The following is a 26,676-nucleotide window of genomic DNA, read 5'->3' on the forward strand; positions in this document are numbered from 1 at the left end:
TTCTCCCTCCTTCCAACTTCGTTTTTCTGTGAAAAGCTCGCAGATTTCAGAACCACCCAGACTTAAAACCATACCCCAGAATGTACTTAATGCCACTCAACTGTATATGTTAAAATGGTAAGTTTTAGATTATATATATATTTTACCAACATTTTGAAAGAATTTTAGAAAATAGATTTGCAGTTTTATGCTCCCCCAAAATCTAAAAAATAAAATAAGGGATTTTTAAAAGAGAGAGAAAAGAAACCTACCCCAGCTGCTCCCAGTCTCTGGTTGTGTGACTCTGGGAAGTCCGTCACCCTCTCTGAGCCCCACTTCCTCTCCTTGTAAATTGGGATGTTAACGGAAGGTGCCCATGGGGGTGGAACACAGTGGGGCCTGCAGTGTTGAGCATAGTGCCAGGACCCAGCAGGCACTCAGTAAAACCCCATTTCTTCTATCCTCTTTCTGGCTTTTTCTTGGCCTCTTTCCTCTCGAAACCTGTCCTTATTTCTCTGTCCCCCTGAGCCCCTCTGGCCCTGATCGGAGGTCAGTGGTGGGGGTCTAGACCGAGCAAAGGGATGGTGTACCCTGCTGGGGCCTCTCACAAACCCTGCAATTACAAGTAATAGTAACAGCATGGCTTCTTCTCCCCTGCTACCAGGCACGCGAGCCCTGCCAGACCCCGAAATTGGGGCACTCTGGTCCCCATTAGCGACAAAGAATAGACCGTTGTCCTGTGGGCGCTGCCTTGGCAGCCGTGTGGCTGGTTCCTCCTCAGCCTCCTGCTCCCCACCCTGGCACTCCTGGAGACCCTGGAAGAACAGAGGATGACAGCTGGGGGCCAGAAGAGCCGAGACAAGCCCCCCAGCCACCAGCTCATGCCGGGTTGGGGCAAGCAGCCCAAGCCTGGGTGTCCCGGCCCAGGCGCCACCTGCCAGGTGGCCGCCGGGCCGGAGAGGGGCACACCTGGTGCTGGGCCCAAGTCTGGGCGACTGAAGGTCCTTGTCCTCTCTCTGTCTGCTGGTGACCATCACCAAGGTGTTGAGCCCCACTGGGTGATGGTTTGTCTGTCCAGCTGTTGGGGGCTTCTGGATGGATGACCCCCTTGAGAGGGACCCCCCCTTCCAGTTTCACAGCCCAGTGAATGAGGGGTGGGGGACCCGGCTGTGCTGGCCTGGGCGACGCCGCTTTGCTGGTCGAGCCAGGACTCCGGGCAGCCACTGTGAGCAGGCCCAGCCAGTCCCCCAGGAGCAGCCTCTTCCCTCCCGATGCTCCCCGATGGCAGACCCCCAGCCCCCTCCCACTTAGATCCCTGGGGTTTTCCTCACTGTCTGGGCTCCCAGTGCAAAGGCCATCCTACCCCATGATCCAGGAGAGCGAAGGCAATGCACTTCACTGGGAGAGTAGAGCTCTAACCAGGCCAAGACACAGATGGTTGATCTCAGCTCTGCCGGCACCTTGAGGTGGGACGTCGGGCCTGCCACTGACCCTCTCTGAGCCTCCGTTTCTTCACATGTGGAAGGAAGGGGCTGCATGAGATCCACATGACCTTCCAGAGTAGATTTGTATTCAGCCTTGGCTGGGTGCTATGGCAGAGTGATTGTCATGCTGAGTGTCTACCATGATGAGAGAACTGAGGCTCAGAGAGGCTGAGTAACTGAGTGAAGGTCACACAGCTGGGGAGTCAGGTTGGGGCCAGGATTCAGACCTGTCCAGCCATCCAACCCTACACTTGACCACCATGCCACAGTAGCACGTAGTGTTGGCAATCCTGCCCTTGAGGGGCTTATCAGAACCCACGTGTAAGCATGAGAGGATGAGCTGGTACACATGGCAGGGAGGAGCAGCTTTAGGGATTCTGAAAATGGGGGTAGTCAGGAAGGGCTTCCTGGAGGAGGAGGCCTTGCTGTCCTCCCACAAGCTTTGGGGAAGAGCTTTGGATGGTCATCCTAACCCAGAAGGGTTCGTTCCTTTTCTGAGCATAAGGGGCTTTGTCGAGGGTTGGCAGAAGAGTGACTGATCCTTCCTGGGCAGGCTGGTGGACCCAGTTATCCAGAGAGGCCTCCAGGCCCTAGTAGGGAGCTGTTGAGAGATTGGAGGGTTCCCAGGAAGAGGGGCCTCCCACCAGCTCCAGCTCCTACCCAGAGAGAGGCCACATGCTGTCTTCACATATTTGTGGAACACCTTTTCTGTGCCAGGTCCTGGGCCCCAGCAGTAAACAGGGCAAAGCCCTGCTTTATTCTCCTGCAGGAAATATGTAATTCATACGTGACCACATCAATAGATGATACAGTTCCAGAGAGTGGTCAGTGCTGTGGGGAAACCAGGCTGGGCAGGGAAAGAGAACTGCACAGCCCAGTCGTGCTCAGTGTGGTACTTGGGGTGGGCCAGGGTCAGAGGGGCCTTCCCTCTAGAAGTGAGGCCCAGCCCAAAGCTGATGGTGACTGGGAGTCCATTGGCCGCAGGGGGGACAGAAGAGAGTTCCAGGCAGGGAACTGGATGTGCAAAGGCCCTGTGGCTGCGGGGAAGATGCCCAGGGAGGCTGTGGCGGGTAGACGGTGTAGGGCCTGGCAGCCATGTGGAGGATTGAGGTCTTTGTGTTGTGAGGACTGGAGGCACAACCAGGGGAGTGATGTGGCATTTGTGCATTTTGCAGAGCACACCCCGGCTTTAGGGCAGGACATGGCTGGCACGGGGGCAGAGGGCTTGCGCTAGCCGGGGCAGTCTTCAGGGGAGTGGCAGTGGTGGCTCGGGCCAGGGAAATACATGGAAACGAGAGGCACTTGGCAGAAGAGAGACAGATATCCCAGTGCCATGGCCCCTGCTTCCCATCCTCAGACCCGCCCCCTGCTGACATCCGTCTCCCCCTCTCAGGCCTGCGGGTACGGGAGGTCCAGATCGAGGTGTCCCGGCAGCAGGTGGAGGAGCTGTTCGGGCTGGAGGATTACTGGTGCCAGTGCGTGGCCTGGAGCTCCGCCGGCACCACCAAGAGTCGCCGGGCCTATGTCCGCATCGCATGTACGCCGTCCCAACACCCCCGCACCCCATTCCCCCGGGGCCCCTTCCCCTTGCCCGTGCCCCCCCCAGAAAGGAAGTTCCTCCTCTGTGGGGGCATCCCTGGCTGAAGATGCCCACCGCAGGGACGTCAGGGCCCGTGGGTGCCCGCTCAGAAGAAGCCTCCTAGACCCAGAACGGGGCCACCTCTGGCCTCAGGATTTCTAACGGCCCCTTTCACCTACTTCTGTAAAGGGAGCTGCCTGCTTCCGCACCATCCTGGGTTGTTCTGTGCTTAGTACCCCAGAGTCAGGGAGGGAAACCTGTTCCCCCAGCTCCACCCGGTGAGGCCCCACTTTGGTGACAAGGAAATGCCCCAGGTCGAGCCCGTTCCCTTGGTGTGCACTCCCACCTAGTGGCTAGAGCGGGGCGCTTCAGGCTTCGGTTCCACCTCATTGTGCCTGGTGACCCCTCTTCCTTCTCCCAGACCTGCGCAAGAACTTCGATCAGGAGCCTCTGGGCAAGGAAGTGCCCCTGGACCAGGAGGTTCTCCTGCAGTGCCGGCCACCGGAGGGGGTGCCTGTGGCTGAGGTGAGGGGGGACAAGGGGAATACTAGGCATGGCAGAGACCAGCCAGGCTTGGTATTTACTACCAGCCACGGTGCCTCAGCCTCCCAGAGCTCTCCCCATTTCATAGATGGGAATATCAAGGCTTGAGACAGAGAAGGGAACTACCACCTCTGCAGAACTCAGAATGTGTGGACCCCAGCCAGGCCCTCCACAGGCATAACCCCGAGGGATGGGGCAGAGCTGGGGCAAGATCCCCAAGGGCTACTTGGGCAGGCCCCAGGCTCAGTCTCTTGTAAGACTAAGCCAGTGGCCGAATCCTCCTTCCCCACCCAGAAGCCAAAGCGCCAGCTTTATGGACACCAGAGGGTCTCCATAATGCGTGGGCCTAAACATGATGCACCCCACGTGGCCTTTGCCTTAATGGTGAAGGCATGCACTACTAGCTAATGCTTATTTTGCACTTCCGGGGAGCTAAGTACTATTCTTCACACTTTCCACACTAACGTGTTTGGTCCTTGCAACATCCCTGTGGGGTCGATGCTAATAAATGCCGCCCTCCATTTGATGAAATTGAGGCCGTCCAGCTGCTGGGTGGTTGTCACAAGCACTGGGTTCTGTACCACCCAGCACAGGGCCTGGCCCGTGGAGGGCCTGCCTCACCGTGTCACCACCGTGGGTGGCCATGCATAGAACTGCTATCCTGGTTTTGGCCGCCCTCCCTTCCCCTCCACAGAGGGCCCACTCCCCGGGATGCAGGTGAGTAGGCAGCAGGCCCTCACGCCCCCACAACCGCACTCCTGCAGGTGGAGTGGCTGAAGAATGAGGACATCATCGACCCCACCCAGGACACCAACTTCCTGCTCACCATCGACCACAACCTCATCATCCGCCAGGCCCGCCTGTCGGACACGGCCAACTACACCTGTGTGGCCAAGAACATTGTAGCCAAGCGCCGCAGTACCACCGCCACCATCACGGTCTACGGTACGGCCCACCCGGGGGCAGCCGGGCCGTCAGCCCTCTCACCGCGTCCTGCCCAGGAGGCCAGCAGGGCCCCGGGGGACAGCTGGGCGGCTGAGGCCCAGAGAGGGGAGGGGCCTTCACCGAGATCACACAGCCAAGCTAGCAGTCAAGTCAGGCCCTCCTGGGTTTGGGGTTGGAACGGGGCCCAGTCGGTATCCTCATGCCCGAGCCTGGCGTCCCAGCAGAGTGAGGAGTGGCCGCCTAGGCCTGCAGGCTCTTCCTTGCTGTTCCCTTGGGCAGGAGAGGCAGAGCCATAGCTGAGAGGCCTCGAATGTGGTAGAAAGAACCCCATTTTGGGCTCCATTACCGGGTGACCTTGGGTAAGCGTCAGCGCTCTCTGGACCATCGTTTGTCATTGTACAATGAGGCTGGGGATAGACCGTGACCTCCCTGGTCCCCTCTGGTGCTGACGGCTGTAGCCCAGATCTGTCCCCGGTGCTACGGCAGGAGGGGTCCAGTTAGGAAAGGCCAGGCCTCAGCAGAAGGGCCTCGTGGGGGCTGGAGATGGGGTTAGGGGGCCCACAGTTCGCAGGGCCAGGCCCGGCAGGTGACACCCGCTGCCCTCGCAGTGAACGGTGGCTGGTCCAGCTGGGCAGAGTGGTCGCCCTGCTCTAACCGCTGCGGCCGTGGCTGGCAGAAGCGCACGCGGACCTGCACCAACCCGGCCCCGCTCAATGGAGGCGCCTTCTGTGAGGGCCAGGCCTTCCAAAAGACCGCCTGCACCACCGTGTGCCCAGGTAAGGCCGCGGGCCAGCCGGCAGCCCGCCCACCCCGGTTCCCAGCCCAGTTCCCAGCCCCACTTTCTGTGCTGTGTCGGCTGCCACGCTCAGGATGGCCGTTCTCTCCCCATTGTGGGGGGCAGAAGGGGCTTGTCCTGGGGCCCGCGGCTCGCGGAGCAGGCCGGACGGGATGCCGCGGCCTCTGGCCTCTCATTCTGCGCCCGGCTGCTAGAGAGACAGACACGGGCACAGAGCTGCCGTCGGAGGGGTGGGCTCTCCTGCCCCCAGGCTGAGGGTTCTCGGTGTCAGCCCCCAGGGCCGGGGTCCCAGCGCTGCCTGGGGTCAGTAGGAGCCTGTGCTCCTGCCCTTGACCTAGACACGTCTTGCCCGCCACTCCTAATCCTGCAAAGGTCCTCTCTTCTCCTCTCATCTTCGCCTCACCCTGCGCGTCCCCTCCCGTGGGTCCCTTGCATGCCTGGTTTTGTCCCGGCTCTTATGTTCTTGTGTGTTTGCCTTGGGTTTGAGTCCCTGTGAGTGCCCTGGGCTGCGTCTGTGTGAGGGACCGTGTGTGCGTGTGTTCTGCCCGCCCACCCAGCGCCCCCGGCCGCACTGGCACGGGGCCCCGTGGCTGGGGGTGGCTGTGCTTGCGCCTGGCTCCCTCTCCTGCCGTAGCGCGCGGGGACGTGTGTGCGGAAGCGCGCGGTGTCCCACGTGCTGTGTGCCGTGCTCCCACAGTCGACGGAGCGTGGACGGAGTGGAGCAAGTGGTCGGCGTGCAGCACCGAGTGTGCCCACTGGCGCAGCCGAGAGTGCATGGCGCCCCCGCCCCAGAACGGAGGCCGGGACTGCAGCGGGACCCTGCTCGACTCCAAGAACTGCACGGACGGGCTGTGCGTGCAGAGTGAGTCCTTGGGACGGCAGGGCCCCCTGGGGGTGGGGGCTCAAGCCGGACGAGTGGGGCCCCCCCAGCCTGCCCCAGGCATCCGGTGCGGGCTGCGGGGGAGCAGCCCCTGGGGGCCTCTGCCCACCCGCCACGTGCATCATCTCATCTGCGCGTTTCCTGTCACCTCACCACCCGTTCTCTGCCACCTATGTCATTGTCTTTCCCTTTATTTCCCTCGACAGATAAGAAAACTCTAAGTGACCCCAAAAGCCACCGTAAGTCCCATTTCATGGCTGTCCTCTTTCCTCTGGGGGATCCCTGGCTCTCCTTGACTGGCTTTTCCGGGGTGTGGGGTGCAGGGCAGGGTGGGGGACAGGGAGACTCGAAGGTGCCCCCTCACCCACCCTCCATGGGGTCCCCCGGCCCCCGGTGCTGCACGCGTCACGACCTCCATCGCGTGCAGATAGGCAGACCAGCAGCTGACAGAAAGGACACCGTCCCCAGCCTCCCGTGACGGAAGAAGATGGGGCTCAGAGAGGGGAAGGGACTGACCGGGGATCCAGCCAGGATTTGAATCTAACTAGTTATGTGGCCAAAGCTGGTGCTCTTAGCCTTGCACCCTCAGCTTTCCTCTCTGTGACAGGGCCAGCACCCAGGCCCACACTGTCAACCCGGAGCCCCTCACTGTACCGCCAACAGCGGGACTAGGTTCTCCAGGAAACCCGCTGCCCAGCGTCAGCCCCAAGGGGCTGGTCAGCTTCCTCCCCAGGCTGTGCTGTGGCAGCCCCAGAGGAGTAAAGCTGCTCAGGCAGATTGGCCTGTGGTAATTAAACCGTAATTTCCAAATAATTCCAGAATCATAAAATCAGCTGTGAGGCCCTGGGCCCAGCTCAGAGTGGGGGGCTGGGCTGGTGTCCCCCAGTGGTCAGGGAGAGCATCAGGAGGCAGAGCCAAGCCCTTGAGGGCCTCCTCTGGCAGCTCTCCCGGGGGCCAGGAACCTCCGGGAGCCCAAAAATGAGGGCGACTGAGGAGAGATGGGGCCAGAAGGCGGCGGGAGCAGGCAGACACCAGGACTGAGCCACGCCCTACCTGCCGAAGGCTCAGTCTGCACCAGGGAAGTGGGGCTTGGAAGGGTCCAGGCAGGGAAAGCAGGCCTACTTTTCTGAGGCCTCCCCACCCCCCAGGAGGGGAGACGGGACTTGTGCTTCCTGGAGCTCCTGAAACAAACAAGAAGGAAGAGCAGGTATCTGGGCTCAGCCTGTGTGCTGTCCCGTGTGGTAGCCACTGGCCACGTGTGGCTCTCTCAACTTCCTGTTAACTTAGTTAAAATTAAATACATTGTTAAAGACCTAGTTCCTCAGTCACACCGGCCACATTTTCGTGGCTGTCACATGGGACAACACAGCATAGAACGTGCATCGCTGTGGAAAGCTCGGTCGGATGGCACTGCCGTGTAGACCCTCCCTCTTAACCCTGACACCTTCCTGTCTGGCCCGTACAGGGGTATTTGCAGCTGGGTAGCGGCCTGCCTGGGGGAGGGAAGTGAGCCGTGGGTGGCCTCCCTGAGCCCCTTCCTTCCCCTCCACCTGCTCTCCTCCTCTCCACCGCATCGCCTTGCATCTCATTCCCTCCTCATGCTCCTTCTCTGCCTCCATCCCCACCCCCACCCCCAGCAGAGGATGGAAGTTGAGCTCAGGACGGCAGCTTGCAGAGAGTTCTGGGAGCCGGGACCTCCGGCCTGAGGATATGCTGCAGGCTGCATTGGGGCCCTCAGTTAACCTCCTGGCCAGGACAGGACAGACTGAGCCACAGCCCTTGTCTCTTTGTCAGCAATGAGCCATGAGTTCACTGTTGGGACAGACGATGAGTCATTTTGCCTGTCTTTCAGCACTGGGAGGAAAGCAGGGCAGGGGACTTGAGGCCATTTTACTTGCAGAGACCGATGTGCAGAGTGGTTCAGGCTTGCTTGAGGTCCCGGCCAGTCGTGGGGGGCCTGAGACTAGGACCTAGCATAGCGCAGATCTGTCCTGGGACCTGGGTCTCTGCCCCGGGACCTGGTCTGACGCAGCCCTCCTGTGCCCGCAGTGCTGGAGGCCTCGGGGGACGTGGCACTGTACGCAGGCCTCGTGGTGTCCGCCTTCGTGGTCGTGGGCGTCCTCATGGTGGTGGGCGTGGTGGTGTACCGCCGTAACTGCCGGGACTTCGACACTGACATCACCGACTCGTCCGCCGCCCTCACTGGCGGCTTCCACCCCGTCAACTTCAAGACTGCGAGGCCCAGTAAGCACCTGGGGATACCTGGGAGGGGGGAACAGATGCAGGCTGGGGCACCCAGAGGGGCAGGGCAGCCGGCCAGACCAGCCAGACCGCAGCGGGGGCTCTTGATCCCTCCCAGGGTTTTCCTAGACTTTGCTCTACAGATAACTGGATGAGTGTAGATCAGAGAGACACAGGGAAGAGGAGCAGCCCAGGTGGTGAGTCCCCAAAGCTTGCTGCAGCGGATGGCAGTTGAGCCTTTGGCAGCTGAACACTGGGTGGGATTTGGCAAGAGAAGGGCCCCCGGTAGGAGCAGAGGATGGGAGCCGGCCAGTGAGGCACAGCTGGGTCTGACGGCAGCCCCAACCCCTGCAGATAATCCCCAGCTCCTGCACCCGTCGGCGCCCCCGGACCTCACGGCCAGTGCTGGCATCTACCGCGGGCCCGTGTATGCCCTGCAGGACTCAGCCGACAAGATCCCCATGACCAACTCACCCCTGCTGGACCCCCTGCCCAGTCTCAAGATCAAGGTCTACAACTCCAGCACCACCAGCTCTGGGCCAGGCCTGCCCGATGGGGCCGACCTGCTGGGGGTCCTGCCGCCCGGCACATACTCTGGCGATCTCACCCGGGATGCCCACTTCCTGCACCTGCGCAGTGCTAGCCTCGGCCCCCAGCAGCTCCTGGGCCTGCCCCGTGACCCGGGGAGCAGCGTCAGCGGCACTTTCGGCTGCCTGGGTGGGAGGCTCAGCATCCCGGGCACAGGTGGGCTCCTGCTCTGCTTGCCTCTCAGCCCGGCCTCAGCATGTCCCCTGTAGGCATCCCCAGCACCCCCTCCACCAATAGAAGCTAGGACTTCCCTGATCCCTTTTCTCAGATGGGAAACATGAGGCCCAGGGGGAAGAAGGACAATAAAGTAGAAGACTTGGGGTCCAGGCCTTTCTCTGCCCCACTAAGGCAGGGGAACCTTCGACGAGCCACTCTGTAAACCTCATCTGCTAAGTAGGAGAGAATACCTCTTCGTAATTCAACAGACCTACAGAGCACCACTGGGAAGGCAGGGCTGCCCATCTCAGGCTGCAAAGCCATCAGTTGATAGTTTCCCAGTTTCAAACGGATCTGGGGCTGGAGCTGGCATTGGGGCCTTCTGACTTTGAGTCTCTGCCATCTTTATACCCTTTCACAATGCCAGGGGCCCCTGTGTTACCCGACAAACTCACCCCTGTCAGTGACCTGGTCTGTCCTTGTACCCAATCCCCAGAGTTTCTCTCTCCACCCCTTGCTGTTGACCACCTGGATTTCGGGAGATGTATTCCCCCCCTCCGGACCTAAGCTAGGAGCCACCCCCCCACCCCTGTTCTAAGCTCTTAGACTCCCTCCAGCCCCTCCCTGCTGACCTCCTTCTCCCCCTAGGGGTCAGCCTGCTGGTGCCCAATGGAGCCATCCCCCAGGGCAAGTTCTATGAGATGTACCTCCTTATCAACAAGGCAGAGAACACCCTGTGAGTAGAGAAACCTCAGTTCCGGCCTGGGCTGCCCCCCTCCTCTTCCTCTCCCTGCTACCTGTCCACCCTGGGTTCAGATATCATCATCCCCCACTCTGCACCTGATCCTAAGGCCAGAGGTAGTCCTCCAAGAACACACTGACAGATCTTATTACATACAAAACCTGCTAGACTAATCACGAAACTGAAAGGCAATTGACAAAGTAGCTACCTTATGACAAAAGGTTAATATCCTTACTATGTAAAGAGGCTTTGAACATTTCACTACAAAACTGGTCAGAGGATATGAAGTGATTCACGCATACTCTCTCTGATGCACACACACACCCACACACACACACACACACACACAGAGGCCAGTAGATTATGAAAAAATATTCAGCCTAATTTGTAGTCAAAGAAATAGTAATTCAAACAGCCATGAGATATTAGGAGTTTTTTACTTCTTGAATTTACAGATTTTTTTTCATATGATAAAACTTTCATATTGACAAATACGTGGGGACTCGGCCCCCCATGACACGCTGCCGGGAGCCCAGACTGGTAGCAGCTTTCTAGAGGGCAGTTTAGCAACACTTGTGCAAAACATCCCAAGAGCACAGAACCCTTGAAAATGCGAACAAAAATATGGCTGTGAGAACTTGGCCGTGAACAGCAGAAATCTGAGAACAATCTTAAGGCCTGTGCCATCCTTCTGTCTCTCCTTAACCCCTGACCTCTGGGAGCCCCGGGGGAGGGGGTGGAGACCTGCCTTGGGCCACCCAGGAGCCAGGGCGGAGGCGGGAGCCCCACACCAGTCCCAGCCCTTGCTGAGCTTCCAGCTTCCCCTCACTGTCTGCCCCCTGCCCTTTGCCATCTCCCCAGCCCACTTTCAGAAGGGACCCAGACAGTATTGAGCCCCTCGGTGACCTGTGGGCCCACGGGCCTCCTGCTGTGCCGCCCCGTCATCCTCACGGTACCCCACTGTGCTGAAGTCAGCAACGGTGACTGGATCTTCCAGCTCAAGACCCAGGCCCACCAGGGCCACTGGGAGGTGAGGAGCCGAGGCTGGGAGGCCGGGCCCGCTATCTGAACCTGCTCTGGGAAGCCTCCAAAGCTGAGAGAAAGCCCCTTTTCTCTTGGCCCCGCCTGGGTGGGCCTCTCCACAGCCATGACCTGCGTGCTTCACCCTGCAGGAGGTGGTGACTCTGGACGAGGAGACCCTGAACACCCCCTGCTACTGTCAGCTGGAGGCCAGGTCCTGCCACATCCTGTTGGACCAGCTGGGCACCTACGTGTTCACGGGTGAGTCTTACTCCCGCTCGGCTGTCAAGCGGCTCCAGCTGGCCATCTTCGTCCCCGCCCTCTGCACCTCCCTGGAGTACAGCCTCAGGGTCTACTGCCTGGAGGACACGCCCGCGGCCCTGAAGGTAAGGCCTCGCCGTCGGTTCCGTGCAGCGCCCCCCACGCACCAGCTGCCGTGCCTTCCCGTGTCCCCCACCCCAGAATTGTGGTACCCCTCTTCCACCATCAGCCTCATGAATCGGTCATTCATTGCTCCAACACTGAAATGGCATCAGACCCCCAAGATACAGAGAGGAATCAGGCACAGTTCTGCCCTCACCAAGCTCCAGGCTAGAGGAGGGGCAGACAGATAGGGAGCTCCCTGACGGAGGGTGAGGAGCACCCGACTGGGAGGGGGAGGGCCTGAGAAGGCTTCACAGCACAGTTAGCCTTAGACCTAGCTCCGAAAGCCAAGTAGGGGTGCCAGGCCGAGGAGGCCGAAGGGCCTTCCGGTAGGCAGAGCCGCTAACGCAAAGGCAGGTGTGTCGTTCCTGCAGGGAACGAAGCCTGCAGGGGCTGTGTGTATGTGACAGAGGGAGAGAGATGGGGCTGGGGAGGTGGGCAGCGCTCAGCTCCCAGCAGCCTTGGGAGCCATGAGCAGGAATTTGGGATCCATCCAGTGGGCGGCGGCATAGACGCGGTGGACCCCTGTTCACAGGCGCTCTTTTGGAAAGCCCCTGTGCTATGCTGGGGAATGGCTGGACAAGAGGCAGAGAGGCCAGCTGAAAGCTGCAACTGGGCCCTGGACACCAGGCAGGGACAGCCGCGAGGACGGGGGGTTGGCCGCTGTGTTAGCAGAATGGACAGAACCCAGTGCCTGATGGGAGGGGGAGGGGAGGGGCGGGGAGGGGAGGCGTGGGGGCTGACGGCCAGGTTCTGAGTATATGCAAAAGGACGGACGGTGCCCCTGCATGAGGGAGGGGTTGTGGCAGGTGCCAGTGGTTTGGGCAGGGAGGGCAGAAAGGTGAAGGTGTCAGATTTGGGCACGTAGAGCCTGATGGTGGCAGTGTGGACCTGTGTTAGTAGCACCCTGCCCACCCCACCCCCACCCCCACCCCCACCCCCCATCCCCGCCTCCAAGTCCCACCCATTGCCTCCCCAGCCCTCCACTGCGTTCCTAGGACTTCAGGCTCATCCTAACACCGGAAGAGTATGGCCCCTTGGCCCCATGTAAACCTCTTCCTTCCTTCCACCCCCCTGTGAAGCCTCTGGTCCCTTTCCTGTAGCTCTAGGCCTCCCGCCACCCATGGTCTGTGGTCTCCTCCAGTTCCTGTCTCCTAGTAGCATGTGACTTGTCCCAAACTCCAAGTCACGGACTGAGGCAGCACAGGTGGAAAGGCCTCATGGGAGAGTGAGTGTCTCCTGCTGGGCTAAGCTGGCCTGAAATTCCAGAAGGCCCCGAATGGGTTGGAGGCTCTGGGAAATGCTCTTGCGGCCTGCATCCCTCAGCACTGGTGCATTGGCCAGGGTCCAGCTTTGGTCAGAGAATGGAGTGGAGGTCAGGAGGGGAGCTGCCACATTTTGGCTTGATGGCATTCCTTATCTCTTCAGTCCCCATCTGTCCGTCCATCCGCTCGTCCATCCATCCATCATCCATCCAGCTTGCTGCCCATCTATTTGTATACTCATTCACTCAGCAGTCCATCTGTCTTTCCAGCCATCACCAAGCATTCATTCATCTTTCCTTCCATCTGTCTTTCTATTTATTACCCATCCATTTGTATATCCGTCTGCACGTCCATCTGTCTGTCTATATTTATGCATCCATTTTTCTATCTATCTGTCCAGTCATCTATAAATCCAGTCATCTATCCATCTGTCCCATTATCTGTCCATTCATCCATCTATTCACATGGTGTGTCTTCTCTGAGCACTTACCAAATGCCCGGCCCCGTGCTCCGATGGATGCCTGCCCTCAGGCCTACAGCCTGGCTCCCACTGCCCGCATGTGTCCCCAGACCCCCAGCTTGCAGCAAGAAGAACCCATTGGCCAAGTGTGATGGGCTCCCCCTTCCCATTGCCTCCTGGCCCTCAGGACGTGCTGGAGCTGGAACGGACGCTGGGTGGCTATCTAGTGGAGGAGCCCAAACCCCTGCTGTTTAAAGACAGCTACCACAACCTGCGCCTCTCTCTGCACGACATCCCCCATGCCCACTGGAGAAGCAAGCTGCTGGCCAAGTACCAGGTGAGGGCTGCGGGAGGGGAATGAAGCTGGGGAGGGGGGAGCATTTGAGGGGCTGCCCAGGGAAGACCAGTGCCCCTGCCCAGGCCTTGGCCCTGCCTCCTTCCTCTAGGCTCGCCCCCGCCCCCAGTCTCTGTCTCCCTCCCACCCCACTCTTCACGCTCCCAGTCATCCTGAGGCACAGCCCCACGCTCAGTGCCCACCCCATGGCACACTCCCACACACAAATGTCTATACGCATCACCTTCAGAGAGGCCTTACCATCTCTAAGAGTGTTCATGCCTGGTAGACCATGCAGAGGACTCCCCAGTAGTCACATCCCCGTGCCTGCACCTATCCGCACAACACCACTGAGTCTGCAAGGCTTCCAGCCCAGACACACATGCGCGCGCACACGCGTACACGTACGCATGCACACCCTTGCACACACACTCACGCATCCAGACTTGTGCCTTCTCCCCCATATGCTCCCTTTCTCAGCTGAAGGGCCCTTGACCAGCTCCTCTTCCTCTGCCTGTCCGGATGGAGAGGCCTGCACTGCCCACTGAGAGGTCCCCGCGCTCCCCGAGGCTGGCCTCATCACCAGCCTCTGAGGGCAGGGCAGGCTCGCCTCCCGTCCTTGACCCTGCCGCCCCTCCCTCAGGAGATCCCCTTCTGTCACATCTGGAGTGGCAGCCAGAAGGCCCTGCACTGCACCTTCACCCTGGAGAGGCACAGCCTGGCCTCCACAGAGCTCACCTGCAAGATCTGTGTGCGGCAGGTAGAAGGGGAAGGCCAGATCTTCCAGCTGCACGCCACGCTGGCAGAGGTGAGGCCAGAGGCCAGACCCTCTGTGGGGCCGGGGGGGACAGCGTTCAGACCCCCATGCTCCCCCCTCAGCTGGGGGGGGGAGTGCTGTCTCCTGTAAAGACATGTTCCCTTCCCCTCCCAAGTCTGAGCTGGGACCTGCGCAGTTCTGCTCAGAGCTACCACTTGCTGTGCTTGGCCCGTGGCAACATCTAAGTCAGAGAGTGGGTTTTAGGGAGGACGGAGACCATCAACCTCGGATCCGGTCAGCACTTGGCCCAGGCCTGCGGTTCTCCCCCGCTATAAATCCAGACTGAGGTTTACGAAACCCAGGCCAGCCAGGACAACAGTGCTAGAACCTCCTTGCAGCATGGTGTCAAGAGCACTGGCTATGGGCCTAGGCCCCGCTCCGCCCCTACCTTGGCGTGTGACCCTGGGCACGTCACCTCCCCTTTCTGACTTCATTTCCACATGTGTAAAAGTGGTCCTGTGTGGATTAGACCGTGCCTGAGGCTCCTTGTGGCTTTGTAATCACGAGAGGGCATCAGCATTAGCCTGGGCCAGTACGTGAGCATGGTGCGCCCCGAGGGCTGGGGGTTGGGCATGGAGCCCTGGCCCTTGGAAGCTTCCAGGGGAGGAGGTCTTTGACTGGGCAGCTGGAGCCTGCCCAGAGCGTGGGGAGTGACCGGAACCTCCGTGAGCTCACAGTCCCCGGGCAGGAAGGTTGGAGGGACAGATGCCAGTGCTGTGCATGGGGGGGGGGGGGGGGGGGACAGCGCGCTTTTCCCCTCTCACCTTGCCCCTGCTTTTCCAGACGCCTGCCAGCTCCCTGGACGCCTTCTGCTCTGCCCCTGGCAACACGGTCACCACCCAGCTGGGGCCCTATGCCTTCAAGATTCCACTGTCCATCCGCCAGAAGATATGCAACAGCCTGGACGCCCCCAACTCGCGGGGCAATGACTGGCGGCTCTTGGCACAGAAGCTCTCCATGGACCGGTGGGTGTTGGGCCGGGCCCGTCCCACCCCAGCTTCCCTTTGTCCCCAAGGGGCAGGTGGGGCAGGCAGCCCGACAGTCCAGGCAGATCCTTCCATCCGTGGTAGATCAGGAGCTCAGGCTCCGGTGTGCTAAATCCGAGAAGCCCATTCCTTGAGGAGCGCCGTGCTCTGTGAGAATCAGGGGAAGCCAGGACACCAGGTGTGATCACCGTCTGCACCCCCATGCCCAGGACAGAGCAGGTGTTCTGGAAATGTTTGTGGGGTGACAGAGTATATTTTCATGTCAAAACCCTTCTGGAGAACTTAAAAAGCTCTTCTGGATAAATATAATGGCAACAATAGTCCTTATTATTACATACTTACTGAGAAACCCTTTAATAAACCTGTGTTGAGCAGATGCCACATACAAAACACCTTACTAGAAACGGATGGGCTTTGCAGAGTGTCTAAGGCTTAGTTCCTGCTCTCGGGGGAGCGTGGGGGCTGAGACCAAGCAGGGAACGGATGTGGGAGGAGGAAAGAATGAAAGGCTACATTTGGACAGTCTCTCCTGGGGCCAGTGTCTTTCAATGGTAGTACTAACAGGGATGATGGATGATGACGAGCAAGACAGTTTCCATTTTAGAGAGGAGGAAACCGAGGCTCAGAGAGGAGCAGGGGCTAACCCGGGGCCACACAGCCCCCCAGCAGAGGGGCTAGGGTTCAGACCCAGGATTGTGGGACCACAGAGTCTTCTCACCTCCCAGGGCTCTCTCCATTTCCAAGGTCCCAGGAGGTGCTGGGTGTTTGGGGAGCCCAATGGCCTTCTCCTTCCCTCTGCCAGGTACCTGAACTACTTTGCCACCAAAGCGAGCCCCACGGGTGTGATCCTGGACCTCTGGGAAGCTCTGCAGCAGGACGACGGGGACCTCAACAGCCTGGCGAGTGCCTTGGAGGAGATGGGCAAGAGTGAGATGCTGGTGGCCATGGCCACTGACGGGGACTGCTGAGCGGCCCCGGAACCGTGGGCTGGGCGGGCGGGCAGGAGGCGGGCACAGGGAGGCCCGGGCAGCCTCCTGAGAGGCGGTGCAGCCTCTGCGGTCCCCCAGCTCACAACCGAAGTCGCCCTCTCCTCCTCCCCTCGCCCCACTCCAGACCACGACCAGCCTTAGCAAATCCATGTACTCCATTGTCCAGAGGACCCAGTGCTCCTTCTCTGCCCCTTGCTGTCCCTCCTGCCATCAGATCTCTGCGGGGAACCACCATGAGGTCTCTGGAGGCAGCCCGGGGGACCAGGAGGTGGCCCTCCCCACTCCTTCCACACCACCTACCGCCGCTCCGGGAGCTCTGGGTTACGTTTGTCTAAGTTTCGTCCTTCAGTTTCTCCCTCGGTCCTGGTTTCTCCCTCCCCCCAGCCCCCTTCTCCTTTCACACCATTTTCCTCTTTCAAGAGTCAAGTACAATTCACACGAACTGCTTTCTCCTGTCCAAAGCAAAAAGGAAAAGGAAAGGAAGAAAGAAACTTCAGACCGCTAGTCAGGCTCCAAGAAGAAAAAGAGCAACACCAAAACCACAAGGGAAAAGAAAAACCCAGTTTCTTAGGAAACGCACATGATTTATTATCCAGATATTTGGATAAGTCCTTTTTAAGAAAAAAAAAAAAAAAGAAAATGAAAAACAACACAAAAAAAATAGAAAACTCTTTTCTTGAGTGTGGATGAGTGTGGGCTTGCTCATGGCTCTGGCCAGGAGTGAGCGTGTGTGCGTGTGTGTGCGTGTGTGAGAGAGAGATTATCAGGGAGAGAGAGAGACAGAACAGAGAACACCTTGCTGCTAAGGATTCCATCTTAGACTAACTCCTACAAGGCCTCAGTTTCCCCAGTTGTACAGGGTCAAATGGGGTTTTAGCCATGGTACCATATTTCCTTCTAAAATCGTAAGCAGATGCTGAATCTATAAAGCCAAGGAGCCCTGAGGTCTGGAGTGGGGTGGGGTCCTCCCACCCACCCACCTCCCCAGGCAGATGCCCCACAGGCTCCCTGGGCTCCTGGGGAGTCCGGATTAAGAGGCCTTGGGGTAGAAAGTGTGGGCAAGCCGGGCCAGCTGTGAGCCAGGGACAGTGTTTCCAGTGTCCCAGTCTGGTGGCTCTTGGAGAAGGGGGTGGGGCCCAAGCAGAGAAAGAAGTGGGGTGGAGGGAGACAGAGTCTCCTATGGACGTTTCTCTCCTTCATCCCAGGATGGGACCAGCCAGGTCATCCCTCCACCTAGCAGCCCGTAGACTAGGTGGGCTGCAGCACATTGGCATTCTGTTAATGCCCAGGAATCCAGAAATTGGTCTTCCCCAGCCTCAGTTCATCTATAAAACAGAAGGGATGGATAAGAGGGCCTCTAACTGCAGAAGCCTGAGCTTCTGGGCCTCAGTGTGGCTTTGAAGAATGCGTCAGCAGTCAGCCTTGCAGTCCGGGAGGTGGGTGCCCGGCTGGGCTCTACACGCCTCCCCCGGCCCCACAGCAGAGGAGGACCTGGGGAGGGCTGTTTTCCCAACTCTGACCTCCACCGGCACCTCCCTCAGCCCGGTTCTCAGCCTCCCTCTGCAGTCTGGGAGGTCTTGAAGCGAGCTTTGAACAGGCAGGGCTGCCAGAGTGGAGGGGCCGGCACCCCCTTGCCAGCCTGCTCCGGGACGCTCCAAGGAGCCATCAAAACAAGGTCCCTTTTTGACTGGCTGACAAGGGCTGGGACCCGGCTCTTACAACTGGCACAGAGGCCTCTCTCTCCTCCTTGGCACCCAGGGCAAAGCCAGTGCCAGCCCCCCCACCCCCGACAGCTCTGGGCAGGCTCTGACCCCAGGGCTTGCCCCAGCAGGTCCATGAGCAGCTGCTGGGACCAGCCTGGGCATATCCTGGCCTTTGAAAGCCTGGTCTCCTGGAAGGAAAGCAGGTTTGGGAGCTCCAGTCCCAGGCGGTGTCCCCAGCTTACCCTTCCCTGCCATGGACTCTGGGGCTTATGGGGGTTCTCACCACCTACCGACCCCCCTGGGGGGTAGGTTAGCCGCGGGCAGACAGAGGCCTGCTCGGTTTGAGAGGATTTCTTCTATCAGGGCTGCTGAAGGGGCCAGGCCTGCATTCGGGGTGGGGCAGCGACAGCTCTTGACCCCAGTGCCTGGGTGGTGTTTTCTCAAAGGCAGCGAGCCTTCCCTGCCCAGGGTGCCCGTCCGCTGTGGGCTCCGCGTCCCCGATGCCTCCTAGCCTGAGCCATGCAGGCCTGTGTGACAGCATGGCCTTGACAGCAGCCTGACCAGTGCCACAGGGGCTTTCCCGGTGCCCTTCCCATCCGTCTCTAAAAGGCCCCCGGGCAGCCTGGAGTCCAAACACCAGCACTCAAGCTCCAGCTGTGCCACTGAACTGCTGTGTGGCCTCAGGCACAGGACTGCCCTCTCTGGGCCTCATCTCCTTTTCATACCTGCAGCTGTCTGACTCCCTTTGGGTTCTGACACATGGTCGTTCTAGGGTTCTAGTAGGAACCCTAGTGGGGGGAGGTTGGCCGTGGTCTGCCATGCCCAGCACCCAGGATGAGAGTTCCTGCTGGATGAGGACAGGCCAGCCACCCACGTGCCATTTCTCAGTTGATTTCCAGAAAGTGTGTACCAGGGCCTGGAACACAGAACCAATTGGCTGGAGCCTCCTGGGAGGGTTCAAACTGTCCAGCTTTATAAGAAATGCCTGGAAAGGATTTGCTGGCTCCATCCATCAGTCCTCTGCTGAGGCTGCCGTGGCTGCAGCCCCACACCGCTCACCTTAGGCTAGTATCAGGATTTCTCCTCTTATTCAGGCCTAAGCGGCTGCTGCACATTACCCATGTGCCCCATGGGAGGCAGATCAGGGGCCCCCGAGGGGCTTGCAGGAGCCTCGAGTGGGTGTTTGTGTCTCTCTCATCGCTGGGATGTGCTCGCACGTGCATGCGTGTGTGCGTGCCCTGGGTGTGCGTGCTTTTGTCTGCAGGCACATCAGGTTGCCCGCCTCCCCCACCCCAGGAACATGTCCCCACCCGGATGTGCGTGTGTGACCTCCCTGAGTCCACAGGGTCAGTCGGTGTATCTTCTACGTGCCTCTCCTCTGCCTTCTCTAGCAGAGACCAGGGGTCCTCCTAAGGGTGTGGGGGTCTCTCCATCTCCTGGAAGACCCAGGACCCTCTGGTTCCCTTTTCCCAGCAACCAGGCAGCTGGGCCAGGTCCCTTAGTACACCTTCAGAGGGAAGGTGACCAGGAGTTTGGGTGCAGGGAGCAGCTCTGCTGGGGGCAAAGGGCTGGACCCCCTGCCTGGGCCGTGGACATGGTTATGTGTCCCGGGGATGTAGGGCTGCGGGGATGGCCCGATCCCACCGCTGTTTATTCTGTAAACTTCAACCTGTACATAACGTTTAGCATTCCTATTGTAACAAAATTAATTTTTACAAAATAAATTATATTTCCTAGTCTAATAAAAAAATTCCAGTTGTATTCTGTTGTCTTCTTGACTGTCTTTCTATCAGCAACTGGGATGACCTTCCTGCTTTTCTCAAAACTCTGTGCGTTTGGGATTGGATGGTCATTGTCACAGCTCTCTGAGCCCCTGGAAACAATCAAGCTCAACTGCTTCATTTTACAGAGAGGAAAACTGGCCCAGAGAGAGATAAATACTTCTCTGTGGTCACATAGCAAGGTAGAGCCCGTGCTGGATCTGGATCCCAATCCCTGCTCCCCAGTCGACACCCTCAGTGCATAAAGCATTCATGGAATATGTTCAGGGGTCAGTCATTTGAGCCAGCTGTGAGCTAGGTGATAAGTGGACATGAAGCCCCCAGCATCCCTTTCTGCCTACAAGAAACGCAGAAGGGCGGAGGTCGAGAGGTCAGTTTAGAGCACTCACCTGGAACATAATGGTGCACGTAGAAAGGGATTGGTGGGTGGGCTGGGATCACGTGACTTTGGACTCAGGGCCGCTATGCATGGTTGGGCAGGTGACACACTGGACATGAGTATCATTTCTAAATACCTGAAAGGGAGAATGGTGCCGTTCTCACAGATTGTAGATTTGTGTATTTACTATGTTTCCAGCAGATGGCAGTAAAGGTCCTATTCTAATAAAATCAACCTATTGGTGTTAATTTTCCCACAGATGAAAGTATCTTGAAGGAGTGTTTTTTTTCTACTTTGCACAAAGGGGCCCTATGGCTGGCAGGGGCCCTGTTAGCTGGTCGTCAGGCCTCCCTACGAGCTGAGTCTAGTCCCAGCATTTTCCAGCTTGCTGTGCCTGCTTCATGGTGGATGCTGTGATCTCTGAAGTTTGGAGTGAAAGTACCCTCTGGTCTCAGAGAGAGACTCACAGTGTCCATCAGCACATGAAAGGCTCTGAGAAGTCCCGCGAGAAGCTGGTCTCTTCATATTAATACAGGGTGCCCCTGGTGTATTTGGCCGTGGACCCCTTTTTAACCTTCCCATGCCCTGAGGTATGAGGTACTTAGAGGCCCCGCCTGTTCTGACTTTCAGGGAGCTGTGGCTCTGGGGTGTGTGCCAGGTGTCGCCTGGCTGTCCCATGACGGGTAGGGAGCACCTGTGGGCTAGGTCCTCTGGGAGCTTATGGCGCAGCGGGGCGGGCCCAAGTGTCAGCGTGTACTCACACGCATGCGCATAGACACACCGCTCAGACTGTCATCATTCCCCTGGAACCCGGGGTACCCGGAGCATTCACACTCATCTGTGGGGGGGCGGGGGGTAGGAAGAGAAGGGTGTACAGCCTGAGCTGGGGCAGCAGTGCAGGGAAGGGTGGGCAGAGTCAGGCGTGGGATGGTAATTTCCTACCGAGTAGCCCCCATAAGGAGGCAGATTGTCAAGGGTCCCCCCAGAAATCAAGGGTACCCATTTAAACCCCTCACCCTCTGCCCACTACCTAAGCAGGAGGGCCTCTCCTTGCCACCTGCCCCTTGCTAGGTACAAAGAGTTCTGGCCTGGGGAGGAGGGACCTGGGTTCTAGTTCTGAGGCTGTGCGGGTCACTGTCCCTCCCTGGGCCTCGGTTTCCCTATCCATGAAATGTGGGCCTTAGACCTGCCAGGCTGTAAGTTCCCTCTGGCTGGTGTAGTTCTGTAATTTGGGGTCCTGTTTCTAGGCTGGGGTGTGACAGCCCCACCTGGTGGGCCCTCCTCCATCACATTTCCAGGGGTGGTTGAGGAAAAACCAGAAGCCGACAGAAGATGGGCTGGTTCCGACCCTATAACCAAGCGGCAGCCCAAGGAGGTGCCCTAGAGCAGGGCATGGATGTGACGAAGCTGGTGCAGCCCTCAGGCTTCAGACCACCAGCTGCCCCGCTCCGCCACTGGGGGCCATAAGAAAACCCATTCCAACCCCAGCCTCGGGCTCGAGATCACACACAGGAAGACCTCATCCAGTTCCGCTTAGCAAATCTGTCAAAACTCTTGCGCATTTTAATTCAAAATAGGATACAAGCCTATGGCTAAAAAAAAAAAAAAAAGTTTAAAGAACAAAAGAGTAGTCTCATGCCCTGTCTCACGCCCTCCCCTCCTTGTCCCCAGTCTTCCCCACCCAGAGGCAATTGGTTTATTTTTTTATATATCCTCTCAGGAAGATCTTTGCAAATACAAACATATATTTGTACATGTAAATATTTAAATATAATGGATCTGATCCAAGAGTCTCAACCCCTTGAGGTATAAACATGAAATAGTTTTATTTTTCCAATAACTGCTCAGAAATTCATTTCACCGACACTGTGTTTCCCACAGGATAACAGGCTCCCTTAATGATGTCCCCATGGAGCTCCCTAACTTTTCCCTCCCTCGCTGTCATTAAGACGGTCTCTATCTCATTTTGGTTGCTAAGTCTCAGCCCATTGATCTTGGAACTCCAGCGTCCTGTTTAACTAGAGCCCTCAGAGGGCCTGCTATATAGGCCATTGGGGGCTGTGGGCCCCTGCTCTCCCTGCCCCTTCCTTCACCGCCTCCACCAGCCTCTCTCCGCTGCCTAGGGCACCATCCTCCCTCCCGGCCTCCTCCCTCCGCCCGACATGGGAAAACCTGCCATCCAACCCGTCACTCTGCACTGGGCACAGGCGTCCCACACCAAGAGCCCAGCCTTCCTAGCCCTTGGTCCTGGAGAACTGGGTGACTGTCCTCAACAGGAAGCCGTTTCTACCACAATCCCTGCCCTGGATTCAGCCTTCCAGGGACAGGAGGAGCTCGAGATGAGGAGCTCCCCAGTCCCAACTTTTCCCCAAACACAAGCTGGTGGGGCGGAGGGTGGGGTTCCACGGCTCATCCGGCACACCGTGTCTGTCGGTCAGTCCTGGGCACAGGGTCCAGGAGGCACACACTGCCCTCAGAGCCTGTGGCCTAACCGGGAGACAGAGACACCAGTGGACAAAGTGGCCATGGAAGCTCAGAGAGGCCATTGACTGAGCTGAGCATCGAGAAAGGCTTTCTGGAATAGTGGTATTTTAAAGATTTTATTTATTTATTTGAGAGAGAGAGAGCACAAGCGGGGTGGAGGGCAGGGGGAGAGGGAAAAGCAGACTCCCCGCTGAGCAGGGAGCCCAATGCGGGACTCCATCCCAGGACCCCGGGATCATGACCTGAGCCAAAGGCAGATGCTTAACCTACTGAGCCACCCAGGTGCCTCCGTAGGGGCTAATTTTACCCTCAGCAATCACTAGGAATATGTCTAAGTCATACTCCCTGACAGCTTTTCAAAGATTTGGAAACCGATCTCATGTTCCACCCTAGAGCCATTCCTTCTCCATCCAAATGCTGCCAGGTCTTCAGGAGGCACAGCTTAGCGTCCACAAGCCCTTTCGTGCTCCCTCCGGTTCCTGGTGGCCTGCCTCCATCCCTTCGACTCCCACAGGGGAATTATGGTGGGATGACCTCACAGGATGGGGGAGGCATAGAGCCACCAACAAGTGGGAGGTCTGATCCCCTCTGGCTCCAGATCCCATCCCCTTCCTAGGATGGAGACATGCTGCGGGCCTGCTGGAATCTGGAGGCCCATCTCAGGTTGGTAACCATGAATTCAGAGTGGAGTCACTTGCCAGCTGGGGACTTTCTCCAGCGAGGCTCATCTGCTCAGATGTAGGTGGGTGCATCCAGGGTCAGCCAGCGGGACCACTAGGAGACAGGGGCATGGGAATTTGGGGCATTGCTAAGATGCTACTGCAATAATGGGCCATGGGATCTAAGCTGAGTCAGGGTGGAGGGCAAGATGGCTGATGCATGGAGGGGAGACAGAGGGATCGGGCTGGAATCTCCAGGAGGCACAGAACTTTCCCAAAGGGAGCCGTGGGACACAGAAGGAGAGGTGGTTAGAGTCGGAGGGTGGACTTGAACTGGTAATGTGAGAGCAGACAATTAGCTCAGCAGTTATGAATGAGTCCTTGTCTCCCCAGACCCACGTGCCCTGCTGGGGGGCCCAGTAAGCCCCAGACGGCAGGAGTGCAGCCTCACCCAGCCAGCCAGCCCGCACCCGCTGCAGTGACAGAGCGTCGTCGCAAGATGGCCTGCCAACCCCGTGCCTTGGAGGCCTCGGCAGCCGCCTGGCTGACTTCTTCGGCAGCTAGCTGTGTGAATACGCAGGTTCTGCCTGTTGCTGAATTGCCTACAGGTCAGCAGGCTTTGGGTTAGGAGCTTGTGTGACTTGGATAATGTCCCCAGCTGGGCTCTGGAGGCAGAAAGGTGTCGATTTAAGTCTTGGCCATTTAGTAGCTGTGTGACTCTGAGCAAGATACCAACCTCTCTGAACCCCAGGGTCCTCATATGCAAAATGAAGCTAACTAGCGTCCCTACCTCATGGAGTTGTACGTTGGACTCCAGTAGGTGTCCCTGCAGGAGAGAGGTGGGGGGCAGCCAGCGCAGAGCTCTTTGAAGACCCCCCTTCCTTGACAGGCAGCAGTCCTGCTTAATAGACACCTACTCTCTGCTGGAATTGCTCCACGTCGAGTTCTGGGTCCCTTGAAAACATCTGCCCAGCCCTGGGAGGCCAAGTGCAGCAAGAGGGACGCCCGACCGCCCCCTTCCCCATCAGGGACAGCATCTGGGAAGGTCTTCAGCCTTCTGGTTTTTGTCATTTCACCATGGACAGTGCCTATTTTGTCCGCTGTAGTTAAAGCGTACAGGATCGGAGCGTCTAGGGGAAATCCGGCTGCTCGACCCGATCTGCACATCGCACAAGCTAAATGGAACAGAGAGCTTGCTGAGCAAACAGAGATTCGAGACAAGTCTTCTGCCTTCCCCCCAATAACCACACAGGGGCTCCCAATCCTCCAAAACAGTGTCCCAGGGCCCCCCACAGCTCCCTCTTCCTGCCCGCCCCTTCCCCACCTTTCAGGTAAGGTCCAAGTGTCCTGGGCTGGATATTTCAAACTGCACTGACTTGGCTTAGGGAGGCAGGGATGGGAGCCAGGATGGTTCAAGGCCTGGAAGGCGTAAGAGGCCAAATTATTAAAACCTTGCAAATATGGATCTGTTTTTTTAGGCTGGATAAATCAGTCAGATACTGAAGCCAAGTGGCCCCAGCCTGTAGTCCACTGCCCTGCCTGTGATCAGCGATCACCACGGTCACCTCTCTACCCCTGGTGGCACCTGTTCTCCTCTCCTGCAAAACCCTTATGGAATGCTGTGCCATGGAATGGAATGCTGTGGCCAGCAGGGTGACGACCACACCCCCAGTCTGGCTCTCAGGGCCATCCCAGTCCCGAACTTTCTCACAGCCTTGTATCCCTCCCTCCACCGACATGTCACAGCTCTCCCCTCTGCCTTCACTTTAGCCTTCTGCTCCTTCTGGAAGGTCCTCCCTGCTGTCCTCCATGGGCCACAAGCATGCTGAAGATTCAGCTCCAAGGTCACCTCTCCCCAGAGACCCTTTGTAGAGGCCACTTCTAGGTCACAGGCTTAAACAATGGAAACCTGAGTGGGATAAAAGGGCCCACAGTGACCCCCCCAGCTGACTGCAAACGGGCTCATTGGGCAACCCACCTGGAAATAGCCAGAGGCCCTGGCTGACCCATGGGCTACTTAAAATCGGGCACAGGTACCATAAAGGGGAAAACTCCATACGTTCCCACACCTCCTCATTTGCCCCCTTAACTGCAGCTCCTCATCACTGCCTCCTAGCAGACAGTCTCTTCTCTACTGTCCGGCCTGCTTCTTCCTTGCAGTGTAGTCAATAAACTTCTACCTCCTTCGTTCTGCCTTGGTGAGTTCTTTTACCACCCATGCCGCTGGCCTCCACCAGATCGGGAAGCCCCATACCCTTTTCCCTCCATCCCACTTCTTACCCTACCCACCCCCAGGCCCTTAGGAGGGGCACATGGTAGAGCAGAAAACAGGTGCCCCCTTCAGAATCAGACACACCTGCAGGGGGGGGGGGCAAATACAGGCTCCACCGTCCTGTGACCTTGGGCCAGCTACTTAATTTTACGAGCCTGGGACTTGCGCCCTGTGAAATAGGGTGGGTGCCCAGTCCTTGCTGACTCCTGGCACCTGCCCACCGATGTCCTCACCGCACCGTGCACACCCCTGCAGGGCTTCCAATGCTGGCCTGCGTCCCCGGGGAGGGTGCAAGCTCCTCCAAAGCAAGACCCCAGCCCTCCCTACCTTTGGGCCTCTGCACAGTTTTCACTCTCAACACTTCTGACACCAAACACGTGGGGTTTTTCCCCACCAACAACCAATCCTCCCTCTCTCCAGTGTCCTGCAATTCGGTTCAATTCTGACACAACCACTGGGAGCTGGCGTCAGTCCCATAAGACTGTCACCACCTCAGACACCAGTCAAACATATGGGCTGCCCAGGGTATCCAGACTTCTGTCCGACTTGGCTACAAAGTCGGGGGTTCCTACAACACTCCACCTTCAGTTTCAATAGTTTGCTAGAAGGGCTTACAGAACTCAGAAAAATACTTAACTTACTATCCTCGGTTCATTATAAAGGATACAGATGAACAGGGTCCAAGGTCCCCAGCAAAGGAGCTTCTGTCCCCATGGAGTTGCCAAGCACCACCCTCCCAACAAGTGGATGTGTTCCCCAACTCAGAAGCTCTCTGAACCCCATCATTTAGGGGTTTCTATGGAGGCACATAAGCGTGATTAATGAACTCCGTGGTCATTGTGATTAAATCAGTCTCCAGCTCCTCTTCTCCCCTGGGGTCGGGGGTGGTATGGTGCAGAAAATCCCAACCCCTAAATTTGTGGTTGCTTCCTCTGGCACAACCCTCCCCCATCCAGAAGCTATCTAGGGGCCCAGCAAGAGTCACCTGATTAGCATAAACCCTGGTGTGGTCAAAAGGGGCTTATTATAAACAAACAAAGAAAACTCTCCTAGTGATGAGGGAGCAGAAGGCTAGCTGAAGACAGCATAAGCTGACACCCTGCAACCCATGTGTGTGACATTCTTCCAGGGATCTCCCAACTATCTTAATGTTAATACCTTGCTAGAAGGG

General features: G+C 58.0%; 1 protein-coding gene across 2 annotated transcripts in view; it reads left to right on the top strand.

Annotated features, from left to right (window-relative positions):
- Positions 1-16,862, top strand: part of UNC5B (unc-5 netrin receptor B) — a 78,296-nt gene extending 61,434 nt beyond the window's left edge. Inside the window, exons 3-17 of one of the 2 annotated variants that reach the window (XM_032423661.1) lie at positions 2,857-3,000; positions 3,464-3,567; positions 4,350-4,530; positions 5,139-5,306; positions 6,024-6,188; positions 6,413-6,445; positions 8,256-8,450; positions 8,802-9,191; positions 9,840-9,927; positions 10,795-10,963; positions 11,106-11,339; positions 13,289-13,438; positions 14,079-14,243; positions 15,036-15,217; positions 16,041-16,862. In XM_032423661.1, the coding sequence (XP_032279552.1) occupies positions 2,857-3,000; positions 3,464-3,567; positions 4,350-4,530; positions 5,139-5,306; positions 6,024-6,188; positions 6,413-6,445; positions 8,256-8,450; positions 8,802-9,191; positions 9,840-9,927; positions 10,795-10,963; positions 11,106-11,339; positions 13,289-13,438; positions 14,079-14,243; positions 15,036-15,217; positions 16,041-16,206 (2,534 nt within the window). In that variant the 3' untranslated portion in view covers positions 16,207-16,862. The remainder of the gene's footprint in view (positions 1-2,856; positions 3,001-3,463; positions 3,568-4,349; positions 4,531-5,138; positions 5,307-6,023; positions 6,189-6,412; positions 6,446-8,255; positions 8,451-8,801; positions 9,192-9,839; positions 9,928-10,794; positions 10,964-11,105; positions 11,340-13,288; positions 13,439-14,078; positions 14,244-15,035; positions 15,218-16,040) is intronic. The other variant, XM_032423662.1, reaches the window with a different exon arrangement.
- The last annotated feature ends 9,814 nt before the right edge of the window (positions 16,863-26,676 follow it).

The sequence above is a fragment of the Phoca vitulina genome, unplaced genomic scaffold, assembly GCF_004348235.1.
Source record: "Phoca vitulina isolate PV1807 unplaced genomic scaffold, GSC_HSeal_1.0 scaffold29, whole genome shotgun sequence".
Taxonomy (NCBI): domain Eukaryota; kingdom Metazoa; phylum Chordata; class Mammalia; order Carnivora; family Phocidae; genus Phoca; species Phoca vitulina.